Source organism: Typopeltis vanoorti, chromosome 5, assembly GCF_054136105.1.
Source record: "Typopeltis vanoorti isolate ZY-2024b chromosome 5, IOZ_Tvanoo_1.0, whole genome shotgun sequence".
Taxonomy (NCBI): domain Eukaryota; kingdom Metazoa; phylum Arthropoda; class Arachnida; order Uropygi; family Thelyphonidae; genus Typopeltis; species Typopeltis vanoorti.
The window spans coordinates 55,532,150-55,557,432 of record NC_143553.1 but is presented as its reverse complement, the minus strand read 5'-3'; the positions used below and the strand labels follow the sequence as shown (position 1 = coordinate 55,557,432).

At 35.2% G+C, this 25,283-nt stretch overlaps 1 protein-coding gene across 1 annotated transcript in view; it reads left to right on the top strand.

The window, feature by feature from the left end:
* Positions 1–25,283, top strand: part of Hsc70-5 (Heat shock protein 70 cognate 5) — a 197,603-nt gene that overhangs the window by 82,143 nt on the left and 90,177 nt on the right. Inside the window, exons 6-8 of the mRNA XM_090392437.1 lie at positions 11,094–11,200; positions 15,332–15,494; positions 23,370–23,462. Of these exons, the coding sequence (XP_090248563.1) occupies positions 11,094–11,200; positions 15,332–15,494; positions 23,370–23,462 (363 nt within the window). The remainder of the gene's footprint in view (positions 1–11,093; positions 11,201–15,331; positions 15,495–23,369; positions 23,463–25,283) is intronic.

Sequence of the window (25,283 nt, the reverse complement as noted above, 5' to 3'; positions counted from 1 at the left end):
AAAGGTAGTCAACAAGGAGCATTTTAACATAAGTGGTATAAGTTTATCTACAATTCTTGTAGATAAACTTATACATTGGTTATACATGGTTTTAAAAACCAATAGACACCTTCACTAGCAACATACCTTTCCCCTCAAAACAATATGGGATTATAAAAACCCTATTCAAATAACAGTGCCCTAACTATTGAACTTAACCATATCCTTAACACCTTCATAGCCAATGGCTACAACCCCCAAAAAATCCAGAAAATATTAAAACCAGTTACCCCCCCCCCCCCCTCTTAACAGAGATTACACTAAGTCTATCGCCATTCCTTATATCTGGGGCACGTCTAAAAAGCTAACAAAAAGCCTAAAAAAATGACCTGACTATCTGTTACAAACCATATAAGAAATTGGCATCCCTTATTTGCTCCACCAAAGACACCAGCCACTTCCCCTAGACCTACCTGGAGTATGCCAGGTCCCTTGCAGTTGTAAACAGGACAGCTAATATCAGGATATCCGAACACGAAGACTTCATCTAGTTTCACCAATACAGCCACTCAGGCCTTACTGACCATGCACTAGCTGCCCACCACAGAATACGCTGGAAGAAAGCCACTTTACTACACTGCAGCAAATATAAGTATGAAAGATTATTCCTGGAATCAGCCTCAGCTCTAAAAAACTTCCCAAACCTCAACAAATTTGGATGCATGAAATTGCCAGAACTTTGGGAAGTTTGCATCCTTAAAATATCAGCCCAACAGCCAATCCAATTTAGCCTGCTGGGGGCATCTTTAGGACTCTACAACCAACTTCAGTTGCCTTCTTCAGCTTCACTTGCTCGTTGTTAGTGCCTGCATGCACATATCATAGTTTTGTGTTCCCAGAAGATGGCAATGTAACATTGCCAAAATATAGGAAGGTAATAATGAAAGTTTTTTGATTAATATTTTAGTATACGTTGTCATTTTCTGAAATATTTAAAGCCAAGTAGCAATAAACTTGTACTGGGTTTTATCTGCCACAGGTCACTCGAAAACAAGAGAAATATATCAATTTGAATTGACAGAAAGCATCTGTGGAAGTATTTTTATTTATGAACTGTCATTTCAGTTGTGACTAATTACCATAATTGTTGCTGAACAAAGACTGTAAAACTTGTTTTTCTTGCTTCTGCAGTATAGCACCTCTTGAGGTTGGAATGCATTTCAGAGTATAGGAACATTTTTATTCCAGTTTTTGGAAACAATAGACATAGTAAAAATTTATCTGTTTCTGAATACTTCTTTGCTTTATAAGATCTACAACAAAATGCTAGTATATGTGAGAGAGCTATTATCGATAAGACAGGACAGTTGATAAAAAAAATAAAATGTTATCAATGTAGCATTTGCAAAAGGATGGATAATGATCAGAAATTATTTTTATATCCTATTACTGTGTAAAAAGTATAGCAATCCTCATTAAATGAAAGAGAATTCTTAGAAAAGTATGCAATATATAACTGAATAGAAATAAATATACATGTAACAAACTCAGCAAATTTTACAAGATCATTTGCTGTTCCAATCAACCCACATACATTCCTGCTATATCTAAATGAATCACCTGATCAAAATTACTCATTAATTGTATTAGCCCGTCTGTAGTTATTTATACTTTGCAAAAAAATTTCTTTTCTCTTCTCCTCGGTTTGTTATGCCAACATAAATGCAAATATTCATATGTAGAATTTATAGGATCACATGCTATTCACTCCACCCAGCAATTTTCAGGACACACATATCACAAATGTTAATTATTAATAATTTGTTTGCTAGTAATGAAAGCATTTATATTCACACCTGTTCTTTCCCTCATTTATATTTCCCATTCTCAAATGGCTTATTAATGATGGTTCACATATTTATACCATTTAGTAATTCAAATGTACTAAAAAATATTGCATTCCTTTATTGTTGATTTCTAATATATCATAAAACCAACATATTATTCCCCCTCCCCCATCCACTCAGATTTGGTTACAATCAAAGAACTGTCATGACTTGTGCTGCGCCTGCTGCAATACAATCATGAAATTTCTGCTGGCCAGTGTTTTCTCTCATCCTACCAAGTAAGGTTGACAGTGAGAGTGTGTTGATCATCCTGATGTGAATGTGTTAAAAAGAATTCAGTTTGAACAGCTTTTACTATGAAGTATAGACTCTTATTTAACAAATATCATTGGAGAAAAGTGGAAGAACTTAAAAAACAAATTTGGATTAAACATTGAATCAGACATGAGGCCATGTGCTAAACTTGTTTATTAGGATAGAAAAAATGAAACTTAATCTGTAATTTACTTCAAGTTAAATGAACAGTCCTAGTAAAGACAGTCATATTGAAATTGCTTATAGAGAAAATGAGAATATTGAGAAAAAATTGGTTTTCTTAGTAATTTTGCAACCTGCATTTAAAATCTTCTAGGAAAGCTAATTTTTTATTTTTAAGATTACACCAACTAAACATATTTTAAAAATATGGGGAAAATGCTGAAGGAATCCATATTTTTGCATCTCTTTAAAACATCATCATCATTCAATTCCTGATATATACCCTCATGGGGGTGTACAGGATATGATAGTACTACATCAAAAATTACCTCAATACTAACTTCCTATCTACAATTTTCCTCCAAATCAGTCTGTTACCTATCAAGACTCCAACATTATCAGAACTTATATTTCTATCTTCTGAGGCCTTTTTACTGTATCAATCCATCTCTATCTTGGTCTTTCTCTGGGTCTTTTTCCTGCCAACCTGGCAGAGAACACTTGTTTTGCTAATCTTTCCTCTCCCATTCTGTTTAAGTGACCCACATGAGATTAGCTCTGCTAACGAATTCCTGAATGTTGACAATGTCAAGTTCTTTCCTAATATCCTTGTTTTTAATATGATATTGCCATTGATGCCATCTGTTCGTGCTCCTAATCTTCTCAAACTCTCGTTTTTTCTTCAATCATGTTTTTGTATTTTAGTATTTTTGTATTTCACATCTGAGAGCTGCTCAACTTTTATTTGCTTCAAAACTTTCTTTCGTGTTCTTCTTTTCAATATGCAATTCACTTTTATCCTGCTCAAGACTAAATGGTGATCACTTCCAATTTCCAATCCTCTGTACACTCTGGTGTCCTGCACTAGTGAGAAAACATTGCTATCAATAATAACATAGTCAATGAGACATTTCTTATTCCTTGCCTCTTCTCTCCATGTGCTCATTTGTGCACATTTTTGCATTTAAACATTTTGTTAGTAATAACCAGTCCATGCCATGAGCAGAAATCTGGCAGGTATTTGCCATTATTATTAGCTTTGCTCTTTTCTCCAATTTTCCTTTTTCATTGTGTCAGTTGCTTTCTCTAAAGCCTCAAAAAATTCCTCCACTTCTACCTTAGTAGCATCCTCTGTGGGACCATAGGCACAAATAAGTTTCATTGTCCAGTTCCCCATTCTGATAAATTGTCCACATCACTCTACTTGAGACTGCCTGCCATTCAAGAAGATTAGTCTCGTATTTAGTGTTGAATATTATGGCTACTCCTTCTTTTCCTGGATTGTCATTGCCCGAATATAACATTTTGCATTTATTGCTCAAAAAGATATCACCAGTTTTTGTCTTTTTTGTTTCAGTCACCCCTATTATGTCGATCTGGTACTTATCCAATTCCTCAGCTAGCTCCATTTCTTTGCCATTCAGGCTTCTTACGTTGATAGTACCGATCTTTAACTCTGGTGATGTTGAGTTGGGGTTTGTTTTCAGATTTGTTCCAGTAGCTGACTTTTTGCTGTTTGCCCTGGTTTCCTGGCGAAAACAACAAGGGCCTTGTTTAACTGATGCCATTGATGCCATCTGTTCGTGCTCCTAATCTTCTCAAACTCTCGTTTTTTCTTCAATCATGTTTTTGTATTTTAGTATTTTTGTATTTCACATCTGAGAGCTGCTCAACTTTTATTTGCTTCAAAACTTTCTTTCGTGTTCTTCTTTTCAATATGCAATTCACTTTTATCCTGCTCAAGACTAAATGGTGATCACTTCCAATTTCCAATCCTCTGTACACTCTGGTGTACAGAGGATTGGAAATAGCCAGCATGAAATTCTGTCATGTAGTACCATCATTTTTGTGTTGGTTTAAGCTAATAAGAATACAATTTGAGCTAAATCCCAAATTACGAGCCCATCCTTGTTCGTTCAGTATCCAGGTCTCTTTAGAACTACATAGCAAAAATCAAATCTTGCACAGGGCCATGAAAAGCTAGTTATGGCACTGGTCATCCAAATGAATGCTAATACATTCTTGGTTATTTATTTACTTGAAAATTAGTCAGCAGTCTGTTTTCACTATAGCAGACTGCATTTCATGTTTCTCTGGTTCCTATAAGTTCACTGTAGTGAGCATCTGCTTTTACTATAAATTTTGAAACACGACTTTTATGAAAAGTATCATTCATTAGAATTCTTTGAAAAATAAATTTGTCAGACTTCATGATGCTCATCAAAACAATGAGAATGATGACAATAAAAGAAAGAAAATGAAACTGTGAAACTTTTAAAGGAAGCGATAATTATAAATAAAGGTTAAAAGCAGTGGATATAGATTTTAAAATATTTTATATTGAAAATAATAGTATATCATGGTGTGATAAAAACGAGGTTTCAGCAAGATAGAATATAACGTTTGATTAATTGGTTAATTTACTGAGTGTTGCATTTGTTCAAAATACAACAGATGACATTCACATTGTATCTTATAACAGAGAAAAAAGGTGAGTGTCATTAGATTGGAAGTTATTATGAACAAATGCAGGTAGCTACATATTACACAAAATTTTTCCAATTGGCTTTCTTTCTCACACATCTGAAATGTGTGAGAAAGAAACTTACAGTTCATAAATCTTGGCTATAGAACTATAAAAGCCAAAGATATATGGATTGTTTGAGAGTTATCATAGATTTCATTTGTAAAACTTCAAAATAACAATTAGTGAGTGCTCTCTCTCTCTCTCATATGTAAAGTTGTAAATTTCATTGATATCAGTGGAATGGACACTTTCCTTTTTTATTTTCAATAAAAATTTGTCTGCTGCGTTCGTATTTTTAAACCATATGTTAATAAACAGTTTGCATATAAACAACATATTTTTCATATGCTGCTATCCAAAATTGCTTAGAGAATTGCTATTTTTTAAATAGCTAGTAAATACATATAATAGTTCTATATGAGAAAAGTATATTAGATCAAGATGGTTATTGAAACCTCCGTCATAATTCCATTTTTATTGTTCAATGATTTTTTTATTGTGTATTCTTTAATTTTTTAAATGTGTTCCACAAAAAAAAAAAAAAATTATGGTATGTGGTAAATTATGGTAAATGTCCACTGCATTAAAATTATTAAAATTTGTCATTTCATTAAGACTGTTTTTAGGGTATATGCAATATCTACATTTTTTATTATTATTATTTTTTTTTTTAATATATTTGTTATAATTTCTTTAGTTGTTTTTACTCGAGTAGGAATCTAAAAACATTGTAGTTACTTGAAAGGGGGGAAAACTGGTGGTGATAAAAAGAAGAAAGTAAGAACTAGCAAGGAAATCAAATTACAAATTAAAAAAGGAACCTAATTACGAACGATAATGATGAAACAACATAACAGATATAATTATTATTATTACAACACCTATAAGGAGTCCAAAGACTCATCAGGGGAGGGCACCTGCTCTACAACTCTGTCTCCACCACTCACCACCAACTACACCAACATCATCATCTACTGTCCACCACCACCTAGTATTTTCACAGACAATCACAAACATCCATACCCATGATGGGATTCAAACCTGCAGTGTTTTGGCTGGAGAGCGGATACACTACTATTCAGCCAACCAGTCTGAAATAATATTTATGGAGTAACAAAATCCAAAACAAGCCTATGCTGTTATCAGACTGTAATTATTTTCCTGTTAACTAAACATATGTGTATTATTTCCTTCATTTCATTTAATAGGATTTACAGTTAACTAGTTGTGGAATAAATTTATGATCATAATGGAAAATAAAATACTGTATTTGCCTCTTTGATTGGCTAAGTGGATCATCTATCTGCTTTCTAATTACTGGGATGTGTGTTTGAATCATACATTGGACATGTGATATATTTAGGTTCATGAAGTAACTTAAAAAAGTTCTATGCTTAGTTTTAAAGCATGGTTTCTGACTTAACTTATTCTTAATCAATCCATGGCAGTATTTCTCAAACAGTGTGTCATGAGAGAGTCAGAGGTGTCTCGTCGAATTTTGTTAGTAAAATATATATTTTTGTGAAAATTACAGTGCACTTTTGCCTATTTATACAATTATATTTGTATAAAAACTTTCGCCAGCCTAATTTTTATGTAACTATTTATTTTGCCTGCGAATGCTAAACTAAAGCACCAGCAAATAACCACTAGTAATACAACAATAATTATAGCACAGCGGGCTTAGTAGTTACCAATACAGCTGCACTGTTAAGTTTAGCTATTCCAACATCTATAGTTTCACTTGTGTTTTTGTTAATTTTATCACCGTTTGATTTTTTACAATGGGTTTTGCAAAATATATATTGTAATAGAATTTGAATATAGTCAGGATGGTGTAAACTGTAAAATACTATAAATTTACTGTTAATTACATGAGAATTCAGCATTAAGAACGCAGGTCTGCCGCAACAGAAATTTACAATTACCAAGTATGCCACAGTCTGAACAAGTGAGAACCACTGATCTATGGTAATAAATATGATATAGGTTTATGGATGAAACTAAAGAACTTTTTTGCTAGTCTGGTTGGCTAAGTGGTCAGCCTCTCTGATCTAGTTTTGATATGGCTGGTATTAAAGCTTTATAAATACTGCTAAGCCAAGGTGCCTCATTCTAAGGAATTCCACCTTGCAAGAACATAAGTTATTGTTTAAATAACCCTTTATTATATGGAGGTCAGTGAAGAGCACATTTGGCACTCATGCTTTGAGTTCAAAAAAGGCAACAGTGCTGCTAATGCTGTAAAAAATGTGCAAGAAGTGTATGACGATAATGTCTTGAATGTGCAAAGGTGCCGGCAATGGTTTCAAAAATTTCATCAAGGGGACGTTTAGTTTGAAAGACTCCCCTCGCTCTGGGTGCCCTGTCTCTATAATGATATGCTGGAAGCTGTTATTGCAAGAAATGCCAATGCAACTGTTGAAGAATTAGTAAAAGATCTTAATTCATCGTCATTGACCATCCATCACCATTTGCAAGAACTTGGAATAGTGTTTAAGCTCGGCAGGTGGGTTTTTCAGGAACTGATGAACAACAATCAAAGAGAGTGTGTCAACATCTGCACTGCCCTTCATTCTCAAGAGGTTCAATCTCCGCCTTTGAGTCATGTAGTCACCGGTGATGAAAAGTGGATATTTCACAAGAATTTTAAGCACCAAAAGCAGTGGGACCTCCACCCATCAGAAGGTTTGTTAAGTGTATTGTGGGATATGGCTGGTATTATACACTTTGAACTCTTGCCACAAAACCAGACAATCACAGCTGAAGTATACTGTAAACAACTCGATCGATTGAATGAAAAACTAAAGAAAAGAAAAGAGGTGTGTGTTCGCTGGTCAATTGAAAGAGTGTTGTTTTCACCATTATAATGCATGCCCTCATAGTGCAAGAATCAGCTGTACTAAGATTGAGGAACTCGGCTGGGAAAAGCTTCCACAGCCTCCGTATTCTCCTGATCTTGCACCTCCAGATTACCACTTATTTAAGAAGTTTGCAACATTTTTTCATTAATGAAAAACAATACGATCTATTAGAGGCACTGAAATTGAGCCTATGCAACCTCTTTGCCTCTAAACCTCCTGAATTCTGCAGAAATGGCATTATGAAACTTTCACAATGTTTTAAGAGTGTTATTGATTCAGATGGAGAATATATACTTGATTAAATTAGCAAGTGATTTATCTTTTATATCCTTTCAAAACTTAATGCTAAAAATGACATTACTTTTGGGATGATCTGATATAGAGTAGTAATTGACTTGAAATAGAGGTATAAGCTATTATTTGAAGAAATAATCATATTTGCTCCTATTTACACTGATCATCCTTGTAAATTCCTGACATGTACCCTTGGAGGGTACATGATATGACAGTACTACCTAAAAAAAAAGTTACATCATTACTAACTTCCTATTGACAGTCTTCCTCCAAATAAACCAGTTTTATCTAAGATTGCATTATAATAATCAACTCAGAAGATCTTGATCTTCTTCTGGGTCTTTTTCCTACCATCCTGTTTTTTTTAACTGTTTTTGTCCCATTCTATTTAAGTGACCATATTATCTCAGATTAGGTCTGCCAACACATTCTTTAATGCATGTCAGGTTCCTCAGTAATTGCTTCATTTTTAATATGATTCTGCCAGCTGTTAACTCCCCTAATCTTTTTCAGAAATCACATACTTGTGATTGTAAAGATGGTTGTATTAATATCAGGTATAATGCTACTTTCTTTCATAATGTGATCTATATATTGATAATTAAGAGTGGAGATATGGGCATCCTTGTCTTACACCTGATTTTACTTTAAACCTCCTGTATTTCCTTCAGTTATACCTACTGACTTACAACTTAAATATGGACTATGTATTGCTCTTTATAATGTTTCATTTATCCTCATATAATTGTAGTGTTTTGAAAAGCTTTTCTCTGGGTACCTTGTCAGATGCCTTTTCCTTATCTTCAAAGCTTAAATATAGATCCTTATTATATTCTCATTATTTCTTAGCTATTTGTTTCAAAGTGAAATCTAATCTTGACAAACCTATGTTTGTTCTGAATCCAGCTTGTTCTACTCGCGGCTTTCCTTCCACAATTTTTCTCAACTATACTTGCATACATCTTACCAGGAACACTCGGTAGGGAAATTATTAATTTTCACATTTAGTTTTATTTCCCTTTTTTACAGATAGGTACTATGAGAGCTCTATTCCAATCATTTGGAATTCAACCGTCTGACAGCCTTCTGAATTATGCAGTTTTCAACTGCAAACCTTTTATATCTTCATATTTGAGCATTTCTGGTTGAATAGCATCTACTCTGGCTGTCTTTCTACATATCAGGTTTTTGATATACATATCAGTACTTCAAGTATTGATATGTATTCCTGTTATCAACAGTCAGCTTCAACACCTTGAGAAGTGCTAATTATTGACCACAAGTATGGCCTGTGTCACTCACATTTGGACCCATTCCATGGGAATTAGAGAAACCATTGCTGCTCAACAAGTTACCATCATTTGGACTGCCTTCATCCTTGTATAAATGGATTGCCAGTTTTCTCGCGAAATGCCACAAAGTAAGAATCATTGCATTGTCCAGAATGTTCAGATACCTCTCAGTTCAAAATTTGTGATACCACAAACAGAGGTCCTGGAAAAACAGGATTATACCATCACACACCACCTCCGAATTTCATAGTTGGGGTTACTCATTCTGGTAAGAGACATTCATCGGGCATCTGCCACACCCCTCCATCTACTCGGTAGAGGGTAGCATGATTTCTCTCCATAACACAAGCTTCCACATCCTACTGTATATGCTCTTTGCACACTGAAGACAACACTGCATGTTGGTTTGGGTAATGTGGGGCTTGCATATTGCAGTCCTACCATGGCAACCCATGTTGTGAGCCTCGGATCTGAATGTTTTTGCACAGATTTGTGTTCCAATCGATGACTGGAACTCTGCATTCAATGTGTTGGCTGACAGATGCCAGTTTTTACATATTATCCTTTGTTTTCATATTATCTTATGGTCATATTCAGTAAGTGGGGTAGGTTGTCCACTGCAAGCAGCACTTGCAGTTGATTCCCTGTGCTTCCATCTCAGTATGCTATTACTGATTGTTGATCTGGGATGGCCCAATTTGTCAACAATTTGCCAAATAGAAGCCTTCAACATGGCATCCTATTGCAACGCCTCTTTCAAACACTATCAGTTCTCTTCTCGTAGCCATTTTACCCAGACACAGTTGCACTGACTAGAGAGCATCATATTCCTCCAATTTACACCAGCTACAAGCACAATGCACCTTGCTCATAGGGGTGTCTGTTGACTTCTTTCCAGGCAGTGTAATATACAGGGTGTTTCAAAAAGAATGACCCGATTTCAAATAATTATATTTAATAATGAAAATGTGGTTTTTATTCATGAGCCACACGCTCATTAACTAAGTGTAGCGGCTATTTGGGCGCTAGTAGTGGCATCTAGCGGTTGTCATATCAAACTCTGGGCCTTGGCCCAGAGCTTGATATAATTTGATTTGACACTCTTTTTGAAACATCCTGTATATATAATAATCTTTATAATTAGTATTAAACTATCTTTATTTCTTTTACTAAGTGTATATGTTTTCAACAAAATTGAACCACTTTATGTAAGGCATAAGATAATTGTCAGGTGTTTCAGAGTTTAACTGCAATGTATGTCTGATTTTGAGCCCAATCATCTTGATCTGGATATGAAGGATATTGGCTTTTTAGATTCGTTGGCTTTTGCAGTCCAGATGTGTCAAAGTGAAGTAGGCAGAATTAATAATGCTGAGAAGTTTTATGTAATGCTAAAATTAACATTTTTTGCAAACTATTAAAATTTTCCATTTTAAGTAGGACTGTGTTCTGTGACATTTTACTTTGTGGTAGACTGAAGAAAAATGACACTACACTTCATTAATATGATACTAGGAAACTACACTGAAGCTTATTAATATCACATCAGAAAACCATAGAACAGATACATTACACATTTTGGCATACACATCAAAATGAACTAACAGAACTGTTTTTAAGATGTGTGGAAAGGATTTATAGTGTAGTTTAAGTATAATATTTATGCTTGTTTGGCAGCATATACTTTGTCTGAAATTATTATTATTAGTTTTTTATATTTTGCTTTTTATAGTCAAATTTAGTTTTTCTTTATGTTTCTTTAATTATTACTTTAAAAAAATTAATATATATATTCTTTGCTGTTTCTGTTTAGGCTACAAAAGATGCTGGACAGATATCTGGACTTAATGTTCTTCGGGTTATTAATGAACCCACAGCAGCTGCATTAGCCTATGGAATGGATAAGTCAGATGACAAAATGTAATATTATAGTTTTATTATTTGATTTTAATATGATCCTTTTGTTTTGGAACTCGAATGTAGTAATATTTGTGAAGGAGTCTCAGCTAACAATTTGTATTCCATGATTTTTTTTTTATTTTCTGAGACCTCCATGGAGTGAAAGACGGATGCTATAAATCATCCATACCTTCCCATACCAGCTGTCATACCTTCCCTTAAATTCATTCACACTAACTTCACTCACTACCCCTGAAGGCAAACTGTTCCACTCACTAACTGGTCTGATTCGATATAGGTCTATAAACCTTTGAATGGGTATTATAGAATAGCATCTGATAGAATCTTTCATTATATGGAAGGTGAGAAGAGAACAAGGGGGGGGGGGGGCATCCATGAAAGTTAAGTTTGTTTACAGTCAAGAAAGTGGTAAGAGCTAGATTTTTCTCTCACTGTATACCACTTTTTGATATCTGTCTATCAACTAATCCCTGATCCAATGATCCAAGTCAAGAGTTTATATTCCATTCCCATATTCTCCAGTTTATGCAACAGCCTTTTGTGTGGTATCCTATCATATCCCTTAGAAAAATCTAACATTATCATAGTGTATCCATTCCCTTTATCCAGCTTGGCCACAACATTGTTATAAAATTTTAGCAAATTTCTAAAACATGACCTTCCTTTAGTAAACCTATGCTGCTCCTTGCAGAGTATAGCTTGTTTGTCTACCCATTCTGTATGTGAGTTCTTATCAACTTCTCTAAAATCTTCACTACCACACTAGAGATACTCATAGGTCAGTAGTTTGACACATCAGTTTTTACACCACCCTTGTTGAATGGAAGTATCATACATTCCTTTCATTCCTGAGCTGAGACTCAAGTTATACAAACATGACAAAGGCCTAGCCCATTTGGCTTGAACATTCCTTCAGCAAATGGGATGATAATCCATCTGTTCCTATAGGCAAATTCTTATCCAGGTTATGCAACAGCTCTTCAACCTCATTTTCATGAACCTCTAACTCTTCATCCAATGTATCAGTAGCACTGTGCACCATGTTACATACACCTGGTTGATGTATCTTAACAAAATGAGCACTCATTAATTGAACAATCACATTAGCTTCTGACACTCGAGTACCATCTGCATTCAATAAAGTTATTCTTCTGCATTCATTTGTTTTGCTTGAGCATAATGATAAAATTCTTTTGGATTACCTTTTTCTTGCATGATCTGGCCAATTTCTTTTCATACTCCAATTTAGCTTTCTGCACAATACTCGTTACTTTTCTGGCCTGAGCTTTATATATTTCATAACTCTTCTCTCTCTCTTATTCTCATGATATTCTTTCCACATTATCTTCTTGTGGATCTCTTGCTTAATAAAATTGCACATCCATTTCACTCCCAACCTATTGCCCCTGCAAGGGTCAAGAGCCACCAACTGCCTTCAGCGAAAGTCACATAGTCAACCAATTGAACCACGGCCTGAACAGTGATGAATTATAATTAAATCCGGACATCGTAATTACTAGAGCCAATAAAGGCAGTGCCACAGTTATTCTAAATCGAACTACTTATTTGGAAAAAATGAATCTAATAGTCTTGGACAACATTACATATTAACTAGTTAACTATGATCCTACCAATCGAATAAAAAAGAAAACAGAGAAGCTATTTAAATCAATCACCATATGGCCCAAAGATACTGTTAAAAAATTAAATTCTGCACTACACTTGTTCCCCAAGAATTTACAGTCTATTGAAGATTCACAAACAAAATGCACCACTCCGGCCTATAGTCGAAGGTATAGACAGCCTCAATTATCACCTAGCCAAGAAACTAGTGTCAACACTCGAGGAGTTGGTAGGTCATTTCCCCCTCCTATATTAAAAGCACACAGCCTTTGTAAACAAAACCAAAGACGTCACACTGGAAAAAAGATTATTTATTAGTCAGTTTTGATGTCTCTGCCCTTTTCACAAATGTCCCAATCAATGATGCAATCCTTCTATTACAGGACAAATTCCTTCCTGATATCACAGTGCTCTTTGTGCAAGTACTACTTTCTGGCTATTTTGTGTGGCAAAACACTTTCTACCTACAAAAAGAAGGCACAGCCATGGATCACCATTATTTCCCCCCCCCCCCCCCCCATTGCTAACTTTTACATGGAACATTTTCAGCAACATACTCTAGATTCTGCTTCTTTAAAACCTAAAGTCTGGCTTAGATACGTTAACGATGTTTTTGTTATCTGGACACTAAACAAACAACACAAACGCATACAATTCACAATCGAGATTGAAAAGCAGAACACACTTCTGTTTCTAGATACACTTGTGACACGTCTTCCTTCTGGCAGTCTTTCCTTCACTGTTTACTGGAAACCGACACATACTGGCTAATATATACACAAAAACTCTTACCTGTAGTTTTCGGTTCTCAAGGCCGGTTTTCTTGCTTTGCAGGATGAAAAACCCCAGGATAAACTGGGGAAAAAACCGTACTGTCCATGCCCAAGACTAACTAACTTGGCTATGGCTTAGGAAGATCCTTCAGCTCCTCACGTCACTGATGGGAATCGAACCTGTCACACTCCTTCCCCGGGCATATGGTTGTGAAGCGTACAGCCACTATGCTAATCGTGTGGACTGTAGTCTATTATTTAATCTTTTTTTGTTTAGTTTGGTTTTTTTTACTTCAAGTAGCTAAACAAAAGTCATTGGAAGAAGGTAATTATTGCAGAGGTTCAGAATGTTTGGGACACTGCTAATACCAGATTAAAAGTGGAAGGGGGGAGGAGTGGGTAGTATTGTAGTATGAGTGGTTTTGTATTTAAAAGAGAACCAAAGATAATAAAGGTAATACCAAAATGGAAATTTGGGATGTATAGAAATAATTTTAGATGATTGTTGATTTTCATTGCCTAGTATTAGTCCACAACCCTACTTTTTTTTTTTGGAAACCTGAAGTAGATGGAAAAAAAGACCATGTTTAGTCCTAGTGTTTCTAATTTATCAATTTAACCCGCCAGCACTACCATAAGTGGTGCTGGTGGGTTAAATTGATGAAAATGAAAATTATGGAGTTCCACACATCCTAATACTTGTGTCTCGATGCTGTGAATCACTATCATGTCATTTTTTTTTTGTGTTAAAAGGCGTCACTACAATAAATATATTGAGAACTGTGGACATGATGCAATATGGCTTCAGTTGCCCATGCATTGAGAAAACCCCTACCATCCATCCATCTGTATATTGCAGACCTTCACCTGTAAGTCAGTTATACTATAGTTAAACGATCATTGGTAAGGACTGCAGAGTGATGAAGGTTTCTTTATTCTAATATGCACTTGAACAGTTGTAGATCATTTGTGATAACTAATCTTAATGTCTGCACGGCAAATCGTTTTCTGTGCAGATGGAGCTGCTCAACAAGCTCCATGTGCACAGTCTCCAGATTGCTGTCAAAATAATTATTCTTAAAAGCTCTTCTGATTGGATATCTTCATATTCAAATAATCCATAACTGATCTGCATATTCACAAATCATTTTTGGATGGTATTCAAATGGAAAAATTGCATGACCAACTCAGGAAACATTCAGTAAACCTATAGTATGCTGATTTTGTGTGTGTGTGTGTGTGTGTGAGAGAGAGAGAGCAAAAAGATTTTTGATTCTATCAATTTATTTTTATTTTTTTTCCACCTGGTAATCCCAACATAGAGCTTTTTCATGTCTCTAGTAAGTGGAGTGGTAGTCTGACCTGAAAACATTAACAACTATCCATGCCCACTATGGGGGTTTGAATAGCCTGTTGTTTGTAGAGCAAGTAAGCTAACCTCTTGCCAACTAGGCTGTCTGCAATCAACATAATATTAAACACATTAAAATTGAAAGGATAAATGAATAGACAGGATGCCATTATTTAAAAAAAAAATGTAGTAATTGGCTTGAGTAGTAGGTTAACTAACTCAAATAGCTTCAGTAATGCAAGTTGAATGTTGAACATTTTTATCCTAACTTGATTGTTACATTTCATGCCATAACATTTTTATAACTGTTCCTTAAAACTATAATTGTGTACATTTATGTTTGAAAAAAAAACCTAAATATTAGGTTTCTATATAAATTTACAGAATTGCAGTATATGATTTGGGAGGAGGAACATTTGACATTTCTGTGCTGGAAATTCAGAAAGGTGTTTTTGAAGTTAAATCAACTAATGGTGATACCTTCCTGGGTGGAGAGGATTTTGATAATGCCCTTGTGAACTTTTTAGTCAAAGAATTCAAGCGTGAGGTAAGCAAAAATTTTATTATTGAGAACTATTATTAGTGAATTATTTGTCATGAAGTACATTAAATTAATGAAAATTTTTAGTGCATGTTTAACGAAAGTATCAAAAAAAGTTTGTTTTAATTTAATTCTCATATGTAGGAACATGATTACCTTCAAAATATTTCTCCTCAGCATTTATCTGTCACTAGTAGACATTAAGGAAACAGTTTGAGACGGCATTAATGCAACTTATCAAATTCTTATCTTATTAAAAGTGGTGCTGTTGCAGCTGCTTGGATAAAAATCTCTTGAAGGTCTAAGTATACATGGAGGGTAGTACAAATAGTATGAATAAGTAATACAAAGAATGGTTTGGGTATTGAGCATTTGACTGCCTGTTGCAACAATTGGCTGTTTAGTATTTTTTGTGCCCCCTAATTACCATATTTTTTTTTAAAGCAGTTTCTGTTGAACAATGGTTTTCAGTCATAAAAACTATTAAAACGAGCTGCACTAGCCCTCACATTCTCTGCAGCAGAATACTTTGTCCCCGTCTGGGAAAGAAGTGCTCACACTAACATCATAGATACCCAGCACACAATTACTGGGATACTGAGCACCCCTCTCCCCCTGGCTGCCTATCTTATCCAATATTGCTCCACCAAATATACAGAAAAGACAAGCCTTGATTAAAGAATTTCATAAAGTAATGAGCATCCTGCTCCTGTCCCTGTACTGGACTCTGAAAAATCTACCTAGTCTTTACCTAAAATCAAGAAATCCTTTCTGGTCCATGGACAAACTCCTCAGCTACTTTATCATCAACATCTTGACATGTGAAGAGAACACCGGTCCAACAAATGGCTTCCTATTCGAAGATCCCTGTGCTCCGCAGCCTGGTTTTGTTCTTTCTAGGAAGATTTGGTCATCTGTCAACAGGATCAGAACTAACCAGGGCAGATGTGGCTACCTACTACACAAATGGAAACTGTCAGACCATCCTTATTGTGACTCTCCATACCCCAAATGATCACTCATATTGTGAACGACTGCCCAAGGTGCCAATTTCATGGTAACTGCCAAGACATCCACAAGATGAGGCCCTAGATTAACTTTCTGGACTAAACATTGACCTATAGCTTCATTGTATTGTTTTTGCCATGAGAATAAATAAAATAAATAAACTGGCAATAATGTTTTTTGGACATGGAAGAAAAGTTTACATGTTTCTTGATATGTACTACATAAACAGATACTCATATCTTGTTTCTGTATTGTCTGATGTTTCTTCAAATTGCTTAAACCTCCTGACACCAATTTTGTTAAAACTGTTTATTCCCCAGTTTTAATGCAAATTTGCTACAAAATTGTATGAAATTCAGCATTACTCGTGTACTATACAGTATCTTATATGAATTATGCTATGAGAGCTTGCATAAAAAAAACTTGATTTTTCCCAAGTGTTTTTTTTTTTTTTTTTTTTGTAAATATACCAATACAAGCTGTTACGCTAGTAATATATGGGCAAGTGGTTACAAAAAAAAAAAAAAAGGAACCTATTAAATGGGTCTAAAAGTGCTTTGTTTTTGTATTTTTGACAATCCACACATCTGGGGGAATGGGTGAGCTAGGAATATACAGTTTCAAGATGTTAAAATATTTTATGTATGTGTGTTATTATGATCCCATCTAAATACAAAAAATTAACTCTACTCTGAAAATTATCATGCATTATATCCTGGTTTCTTGAAACTGTTCAAGAACTTAAAACTATATACCCTCCCCCCCCCCCCCCCCCAGATTTATGGATTGCCAAAAATAGACAAATAGAACATATCCTCGAGACCTATAGGTGATGATATTGTTCCTCCCACTTAAAAATTGTCTAAATACTTATTCCAAATGTTCTCTCATTACTGCACTTCCTCCCCTGTTAAAAATTCTTTGAGCTTCAAATTTCTGATTTTCAGACATAAATTAAAGTTACTGACATTATGATCAGTTTTGATACAGTATCTTTATTCACAATTGTGCTTCTAAAAGAACCCCAGAACTCATTGATGCTCTTTACTTCTGACCTAGCAGCCTTATTCAACTTTGCCATACAGCTTGGAATCCCCCCCCCCCCCCCCCCACATACACACACACACACACACACACACACACCACCAGTCTTTTAATGGAACATTTTGGGGGAGAAAAAAAAACTTTTCACTCTGCTCCACTCAAACCCATATATAGTTATGCTACATTGATGAAGTATTCTACTTTTGGCCACGTGGCTTGGATACGTTGAACATATTTTTAGTACATCTTAACAGCCAAAATAATAGGATTTGTTAGATCATTAAAAAAAAAAAAGAAAGAAAGAAAGAAAACAATTGTTTGTCCTTTGAAACTGATTACAGGCTATCCAGCAGCAGATTCTTACTCGTCTACCCCACACTGGTAGCTACATTCATCATCATATAATAAATTTAGTTTAATCCTTTATCCAAGTGTGAGCAAACAAAGTTTGCGCCTGAATATATCTTCAGGACTGATAAGGAGAGGTATTCCACCACCAAGAGAAGGTAGTGCAATACCATGGTAACTCGTAGCAAAGGTGGACCACGCTCTCATCTCTCCTTGTCTCAGTAAGGCACGATTTTTAGTAAAGATGGTAAATTTAATATGGAAATAGACAACAGAATCAATAAAGCTGGTATGGTAGGAAGTCAATTGGATAAATTCATATAGAATAAGAGAGAAATTAGTCGGAACACTAAATTAGCTGTATACAAGACTGTGTTCAAACCAATTTTAACTTATGGATCTGAGAGCTGGGTCAGAAGTAAAACACTTGACCAAAGACTAGAGACCGCAGATATGAGAGTCCTGAGAAATATTAGAGGTGTGAACAGATGGCATCAATGGCAATATCATATTAAAAACAAGGATATTAGGAAAGAACTTGACATTGTCAGCATCCAGGTATGTGTTAGCAGAGCTAATCTCAGGTGGTATGGTCATTTAAAGAATGGGTGAGGAAAGATTGGCAAAACAAGTGTTCTCTGCCAGGTTGGCAGGAAAACGGCCCAGAGGAAGACCAAAATATAGGTGGATTGATACAGTACAAAGTGCCTTGGACGACAGAAATATAAGATCTGACAATATTGGAGTCTTGACAAATAACAGACTGATCTCTAGGAAAATTGTAGATAGGAAGTTAGTAATGATGTAAATTTCATGTAGTACTATCATATCCTGTACATGGCAGGAATTTGATGATGATGATATAATATCACCTAACTTCCAACATTCATCATCAATCACATCTCCTCTCACCATTCTAGGCCATCTGTTAAATTCAGTCACATATGGGACAGTTTTTTTTAGTCGGTGGTTTTCACCTTTCCAACATCACAGAATGCTGTTGATTTGGAAAATAACAATAGCTTGCCTTTAGATCAGTGTTTCTCAACGTGGAGCAATTTGAATATTTTGGGGGACAATTAAAATTTTCCATGTACATATTTATATTATACTTTCTTGGCCGAGTATTATGCTGGGGGGGGGGCATCAAAATCTTTGTGACGTTGAGGTGGGGCGTGATCCAAAAAAGGTTGAGAAACACTGCAATTATACTCTTAATTGCACATCTTTCCAATATCACCCTTTCCTTCTCAGTTTACAGAAAACCTACCTATACAGATAGATGCACACACACAAACTTTCCTGTCATCAAAAAGCCCTTGTCAACAGAGCCTTCAACTTCTTCTATCCAGGCTTCCCTTACAACTGAACTTCAGCTTTATTTGTCAAACCTCCCTATTCAGTAGTTACAATGGAGGGGGGGGGGGGACAAAAAACTACAGATTATTTGTTCCTCACATAGCTCTCAACATACAGACACAGTGATGCCATTATTATACCCTGTATCCAGGGCATTTCAGAAAAAATAGCCATAACTTTAAATGAATATAATCTCTGCACTGAATTGAAGCCTCATTTGAAGCTGGCTTCCCTTTGCGCTCCTAAGAATACACTTCTTTTCTCTCTCTCTCTCTCTGTTCCAGGTATTTACAAAGTTCCTTGTTCTTGCAACTTATCACATTATGATCAAACTGGGAGATCTGCTGCCACAGCTATGATCATTCAGGTCTAGCTGACCATGCCTTTGGATACCTTTCACAACATCACATGGAATAAAACTATTATGCTTCATCACAGCAAATACAAACTGGAAAGAGACTCTTTTTAGAATAGATTTGAATTGATTTGAAAATTCAGACATAAGTGGAAGACATAATATGAAATAATCATGAAAGTCGCTTGTGTAAAATTTATTTGTAGAATTTTTGGCAATGTTTCATCCAATTTCAGTACACTAAGATAACCACAAAAAGAGAGAACAACAATTAAATTGAAAGCGTGTGATATTATATTGCATGAGAATAACTCCATCTGCATTAATAGATCTAAAAAGAAATTAAAATAAATAATAAAATATTTAAAATTTATGTGCACATTAAGCTTCCCAAGATTTGGGAAACTGATTCTTATCCCCCCCTCCGCCATCTAACAAAGGCTAGCCAGCGGCACCCGTAGAATGCACCCTCTCATAGGACTTTAGGCTTTAGATGTTATTTCTTCCACTTATTGTTTTATGTTTTGTTTTTGTGTGTGTGTTATCGCAATTTTAATGTATTCCTGAAGAAGTCTCTGTAACAGAGATGAAATATTGGAATGATTAAATCTGCAATTTAATTCTTTCTCTTTGTTCTGGATTGATTCCATTAAATTTTTAGTATGAGTGTTAATCTTCACCTGAGCCTAAATGTGCTCTCAATTGCTGTTCAGTTAAAATTAGAATCTAAGAACATCAGAACTATGGCCAAGATTCTTCACTTCATTATATTGAATTTGATTATCTCTTTCTTGAAATTTGTGAAACTGTACATCATCTGAATCCCAACTGCTCTGATTTGCATGCCTGTCTCAAGGTTTTAGGAAATAGTAATTAATTGTTCATAATGTTTTATAAGTTATGTAACCTTCTTGTATTTGAATTATAAAAGCTAACCGTTGTTCCCCTTTGTGAAGTCTAAAAGCACATTCCCTTGTTAACTTGGTTGTGAATTTTTTATATGGCTTCTAACCACAAAAGGTTGCAAACTTATGTTAGTACCATGGATAGAATAGGGTTTTTTGTATTTTTATTATTTTATACCTAAAATTATTATATTATTATACCTAAAAAAACATGGATAGGCATTCATAATGATTGGGATTTTAGTGTGCAGCCTATTAGTTGGAGAAAAGGTTTAGCATTATATATCCTCAGGGAACTTACATAACATTTCATGATCAGCATACTTTCAAAATTTCTTTCTCGTTGCACTGTCGTATTGATGATATATTATGTAGTCCAGTGGCATCGCATGCCCATTTCGGTTGGGTATGCTTATTCAACCTGTGCTACAAAATTCACATCAGTTTGACTGTATCGTTGCAGGTTTATCTATGTATGAAAGTTTTAAGAGTGTATAGCACATTGGTACTCATCTTAATTGACCTAATGCAATTAATTGTAGGAGAACTTTGAATACTTAATTTATCAATTAATTGTATCCAAATCTAGTTAATGATTTGGATATGAGTGGGATACAATGTGTTTTAAGATATTGTATATTAGAAAACAATGTTGAAGAAAAATGCTGTATTTGGTTGGTATATTTGAATTACTAAAAGGTGTAAAATTTGGAAGAGGAGGACGAAGCTTATCTCCTTCAACTACGATACTGTTTCCCCATTGTAAATATGGGCAAAAAGTTATAAATTTATCGAAACTTATATATTAAAAACATGTCTTTGTTATCTATAAAAACGTTGAAAGTTTATTTTTCACTTGGTTAGAGTATAATAAATTTAGTTTAATCCTTTATCCAAGTGTGAGTTTGCGCCTGAAAGTATCTTCAGGACTGGGGTAAGGTGATACAGCACCAGGGCAATGCGTTGCAAAGGTGGAGCAAGCTACCAACACTCCTAGGAGTGTTGGTAGCTTGCTTATTATACTCTAACCAAGTGAAAAATAAACTTTCAACATCTTTCTCTAAATCCAGAGTAATTTATTAAAAAAAGGGTGGCACACCATTTGGCAACTCCTATAGGTAGAGATGACCTGCGAATGCTTCTGCCTGGTATCTCAGCTTGGGCCTGGCTCCCACTGAAGAGACCTCAATAAAGGTCGAAACTAGTCTGGGTAGTGGCCCTTCCCTTAATGCATAACATTAGACATATCCGCAAGGAGATGTGTTTTGCATTATAGGAGATACTGAGACAGGAGTGTTGGTAGCTTGCTCCACCTTTGCAACGAGTTGCCCTGGTGCTGTATCACCTTACCACAGTCCTGAAGATACTTTCAGGCGCAAACTCACACTTGGATAAAGGATTAAACTAAATTTATTATATATCTATAAAAACATTTGCCTACCACGTCAGTTCACACTTCACACACAAAAACAGATGAACAGAAAACAAAAATAGCAACTAATGAAAAATGACAACATTCAATTGGATTGGTTGACACAATAACTAATCACTGCCTCTAGTTGCTATTGTCTCAGAGCTCATACTGCCTCTCCTTCTGACCAATTTAAAACTACTAGAATGCTAAGAATTTGACATGCTGTGCCACCTGTACATCTTTTCAAAGGGCTCAAAGGTGTATACACTTTGAACACACACCCGGGCTATTAATGCGAATGTGATGCAATGTTTATGCATCGAAAGGTGTTCATGAAGCATTAGTATACTGTATTTACGTTAAGGAATCATGCAAAGTCTAGAAACAATTAGGGGAGTCTTTAGCAGGAATAAATGCAAAAATATATTGGTGATATTGCTATTTGCTGGATGAGCACTGCACATCTAGCACATCCTGAATATTCGCTCCTGATGTAGTTATTATTAGCTTACTCAAATTTCTTCCAACTGGTACATTGTTAGATGTTTGATCCAGTCAGCTGTTTTCATCTTTAGTTTCTCCTATATCTTGGTTTTCTTCTTCTAAGCCTTTGTTGGGTGATGGTGGGTATCCTTGTGGGTACATTTGCCATTGTAAGCAGGTTTTATGTAAACAGTTAAGGATAATTTACTGTGTTATTCAGGTGCCATTTCTCAACTAGTGAAGAGTTCTTTTAACTGTTTATTTAATATTTTCAATTGATGCATGACCTATACCGTTCTTTCTTGCTCATGTGTTTTGATAATGTAATAGCTATAATTGCGAAATTCTGTGTGAATTTATTGTTAAATAGATTTTTTTCTACTTACCTATATATTTTCTTGAAAATCAAATCACATTTGACTGAAAGCGCAAAGATAGTACAGTGTGATGATTTATGCAATCCATAGTGCAGTAATTCTCTCCCTGCTGAAGAAGGCTGTCATGCAAACTTGCTTTGCCATCACACCAACACATGAAAAAAGTTGGCTGTTTTAACGATCATTATTGAGAATTGGACCTTTTGTGAAAGGATACTAAGACATTCCCACTGAACAATTCCACATTATTTTAAATATTTTGACTCTTCATCTGCAGTTCTGGGTGTAAACACATTTGATATGGTTTTCATTCATTCAGTCACAGAAGGAGGGGAAGGAATTAGATGATTGAAGTTATTGTTTTTAGAACTTGATCAAAGAATGCAGCAGAATTTTAGTTTTCTTTTATCCAAAATATTAGAATGATTTTAAATAGTGAATAGTTACAAATTTTTTTATTAGTTATCAATTATCTGTGACATTTGATATGAAAATTAATTTTTAGAATAAAGTTACTATTACATTAGCTATTTTTGACCAAATGATTTAATATTAATTTTAAAACACTTTATTTATTTTAAAATTTAGCAAAGTGTTGATTTGACTAAAGATCCTATGGCTATGCAACGGTTGAAAGAGGCTGCTGAAAAAGCAAAGATTGAACTTTCTTCTGCTGTGCAGGTATGTTATACTAATGTATTCATTCTGTTAATTATGTGTTCTGAAGGTTTTTTTTTAAATTAAAGTTTCCTTGTTCAAAATATAGTAGAAATCTGTTACGAGTCTATAATGAGCAAAAAAAATCTCATAATTTTTAATTAATTAAACATTAAATACGGTAATTAAGCCAACATCTATGTTGTAATTATTAAGATGTATTTTTAAAATTAAAATGTCTTTGTGATTGATTGTAAATTATCAGAAAGAGAAATTATAATCAATTCTCAAAAAGACATTTTTTGGGCATTTAATTGGGTACTTCAGTGGCATTTGAACAAACATATAACCCCCACACTAATATAACATTGAATTATGACTACCAGTTTAATATTGCTTTCTTCCCATATAAATAATAGCTTGTACTCACCATATTAATGATTCCACTCATTGTCCAGAATGATTTTGGATCTAGCTATATACAAGGCATCCCACAGTTTCAGTGAAGGAGGATACATGTCTTTGTTTCATAGTATTCATTACACCTTTTCTTAGTATTATTGACTCACGGCAACATACAAGAACCAAATAAATTATGTCATTTATTAAGTTGCTGATGGTTTGCTAGATTTATACCATCTGAAACTCAAGAGTCCTTGTAGAACACAAGGCATTGTAATCAAGTGAGTAGTGGAAATAGTTCAAGCTGTTATGGAAAAAAGAGCAGTCTTAGCATGCATCCTACATATATCGAGCTCCAGGAGATATATGTTACAACTCATTCTCTGCTTTTTTCATTACAATTTTGAATTCATTTCATTACACACTTGATTGCAATATCTTGTGTTCTATGCTCATTTGAATCCAGCAAACATCAGCAGCTTAATCACCATCAAGAAATATTCCAAAAGAAAATTTGAAATTAAAAAGTGCACCATCAGAGGCCTTAATTGCAAGGGCAATTAAGGTCTCTGATGGTGCACTTTTAACAACCGAGAAGGATATCCTCCACAGATGGAGGGAATACTTTGAGAGCCTTCTTAACCCGGGTGGCCCAGCAGTTGTGGACATCCAAGAGGTGCAGATCGGGGCAATGACTAGTTTCACAGCAGAAGAGGTCCATTTAGCAATAAAATCGCTAAAATTGGGCAAGGCTGCTGGCGATGATGAAATTCGGCCTGAAATGCTAAAAGCCTTAACACGTTCATTGCCAAGCTGAAAATTGGAATTTCGTGTGGTGGCCAAATTATTTTTACTTGATAGTGACGTCCATGCGATAACGCATGATCAGCCGTTTGGTGAGAACTCGCATCACACGATATCGCGTGATTGGCAATGAACGTGTTAAATCGAGATGGTGTTCTCTGGCTGACTCGAGTGTGTCAGGCTGCTTGGATATCTGGGCGAGCACCAAAGCAATGGCAGACAGGCATAATAATACCAGTCTTTAAGAAGGGAGACCAGAAGGATTGCAGTAACTATCGTGGCATCTCTCTGCTCAGCCTGCCTGGGAAAGTGTATGCTAAGTGCTTGGAAAGACGGTGCAGGAGTATAGTTGAGTCAAAGTTCCAGGAAGAACAATGTGGCTTTCGTCCTGGTAGAAGCACAACTGACCAAATCTTCACTTTAAGGCAAGTCTTTGAGAAATCTTGGGAATATGCCAAGAATGTCTACACATGTTTTGTGGACTTGGAGAAGGCATATGACCGGGTTCCTCAGGATAAGCTTTGGCAAGTAGTACAGGAGTATGGAGCGGATGGTCAACTATTAGCTGCCATCAAGTCCCTCTATGAATGTCCAGAGTTTTGTGTCAGGGTAAACAGCACAAAGTCTGAACCTTTCACA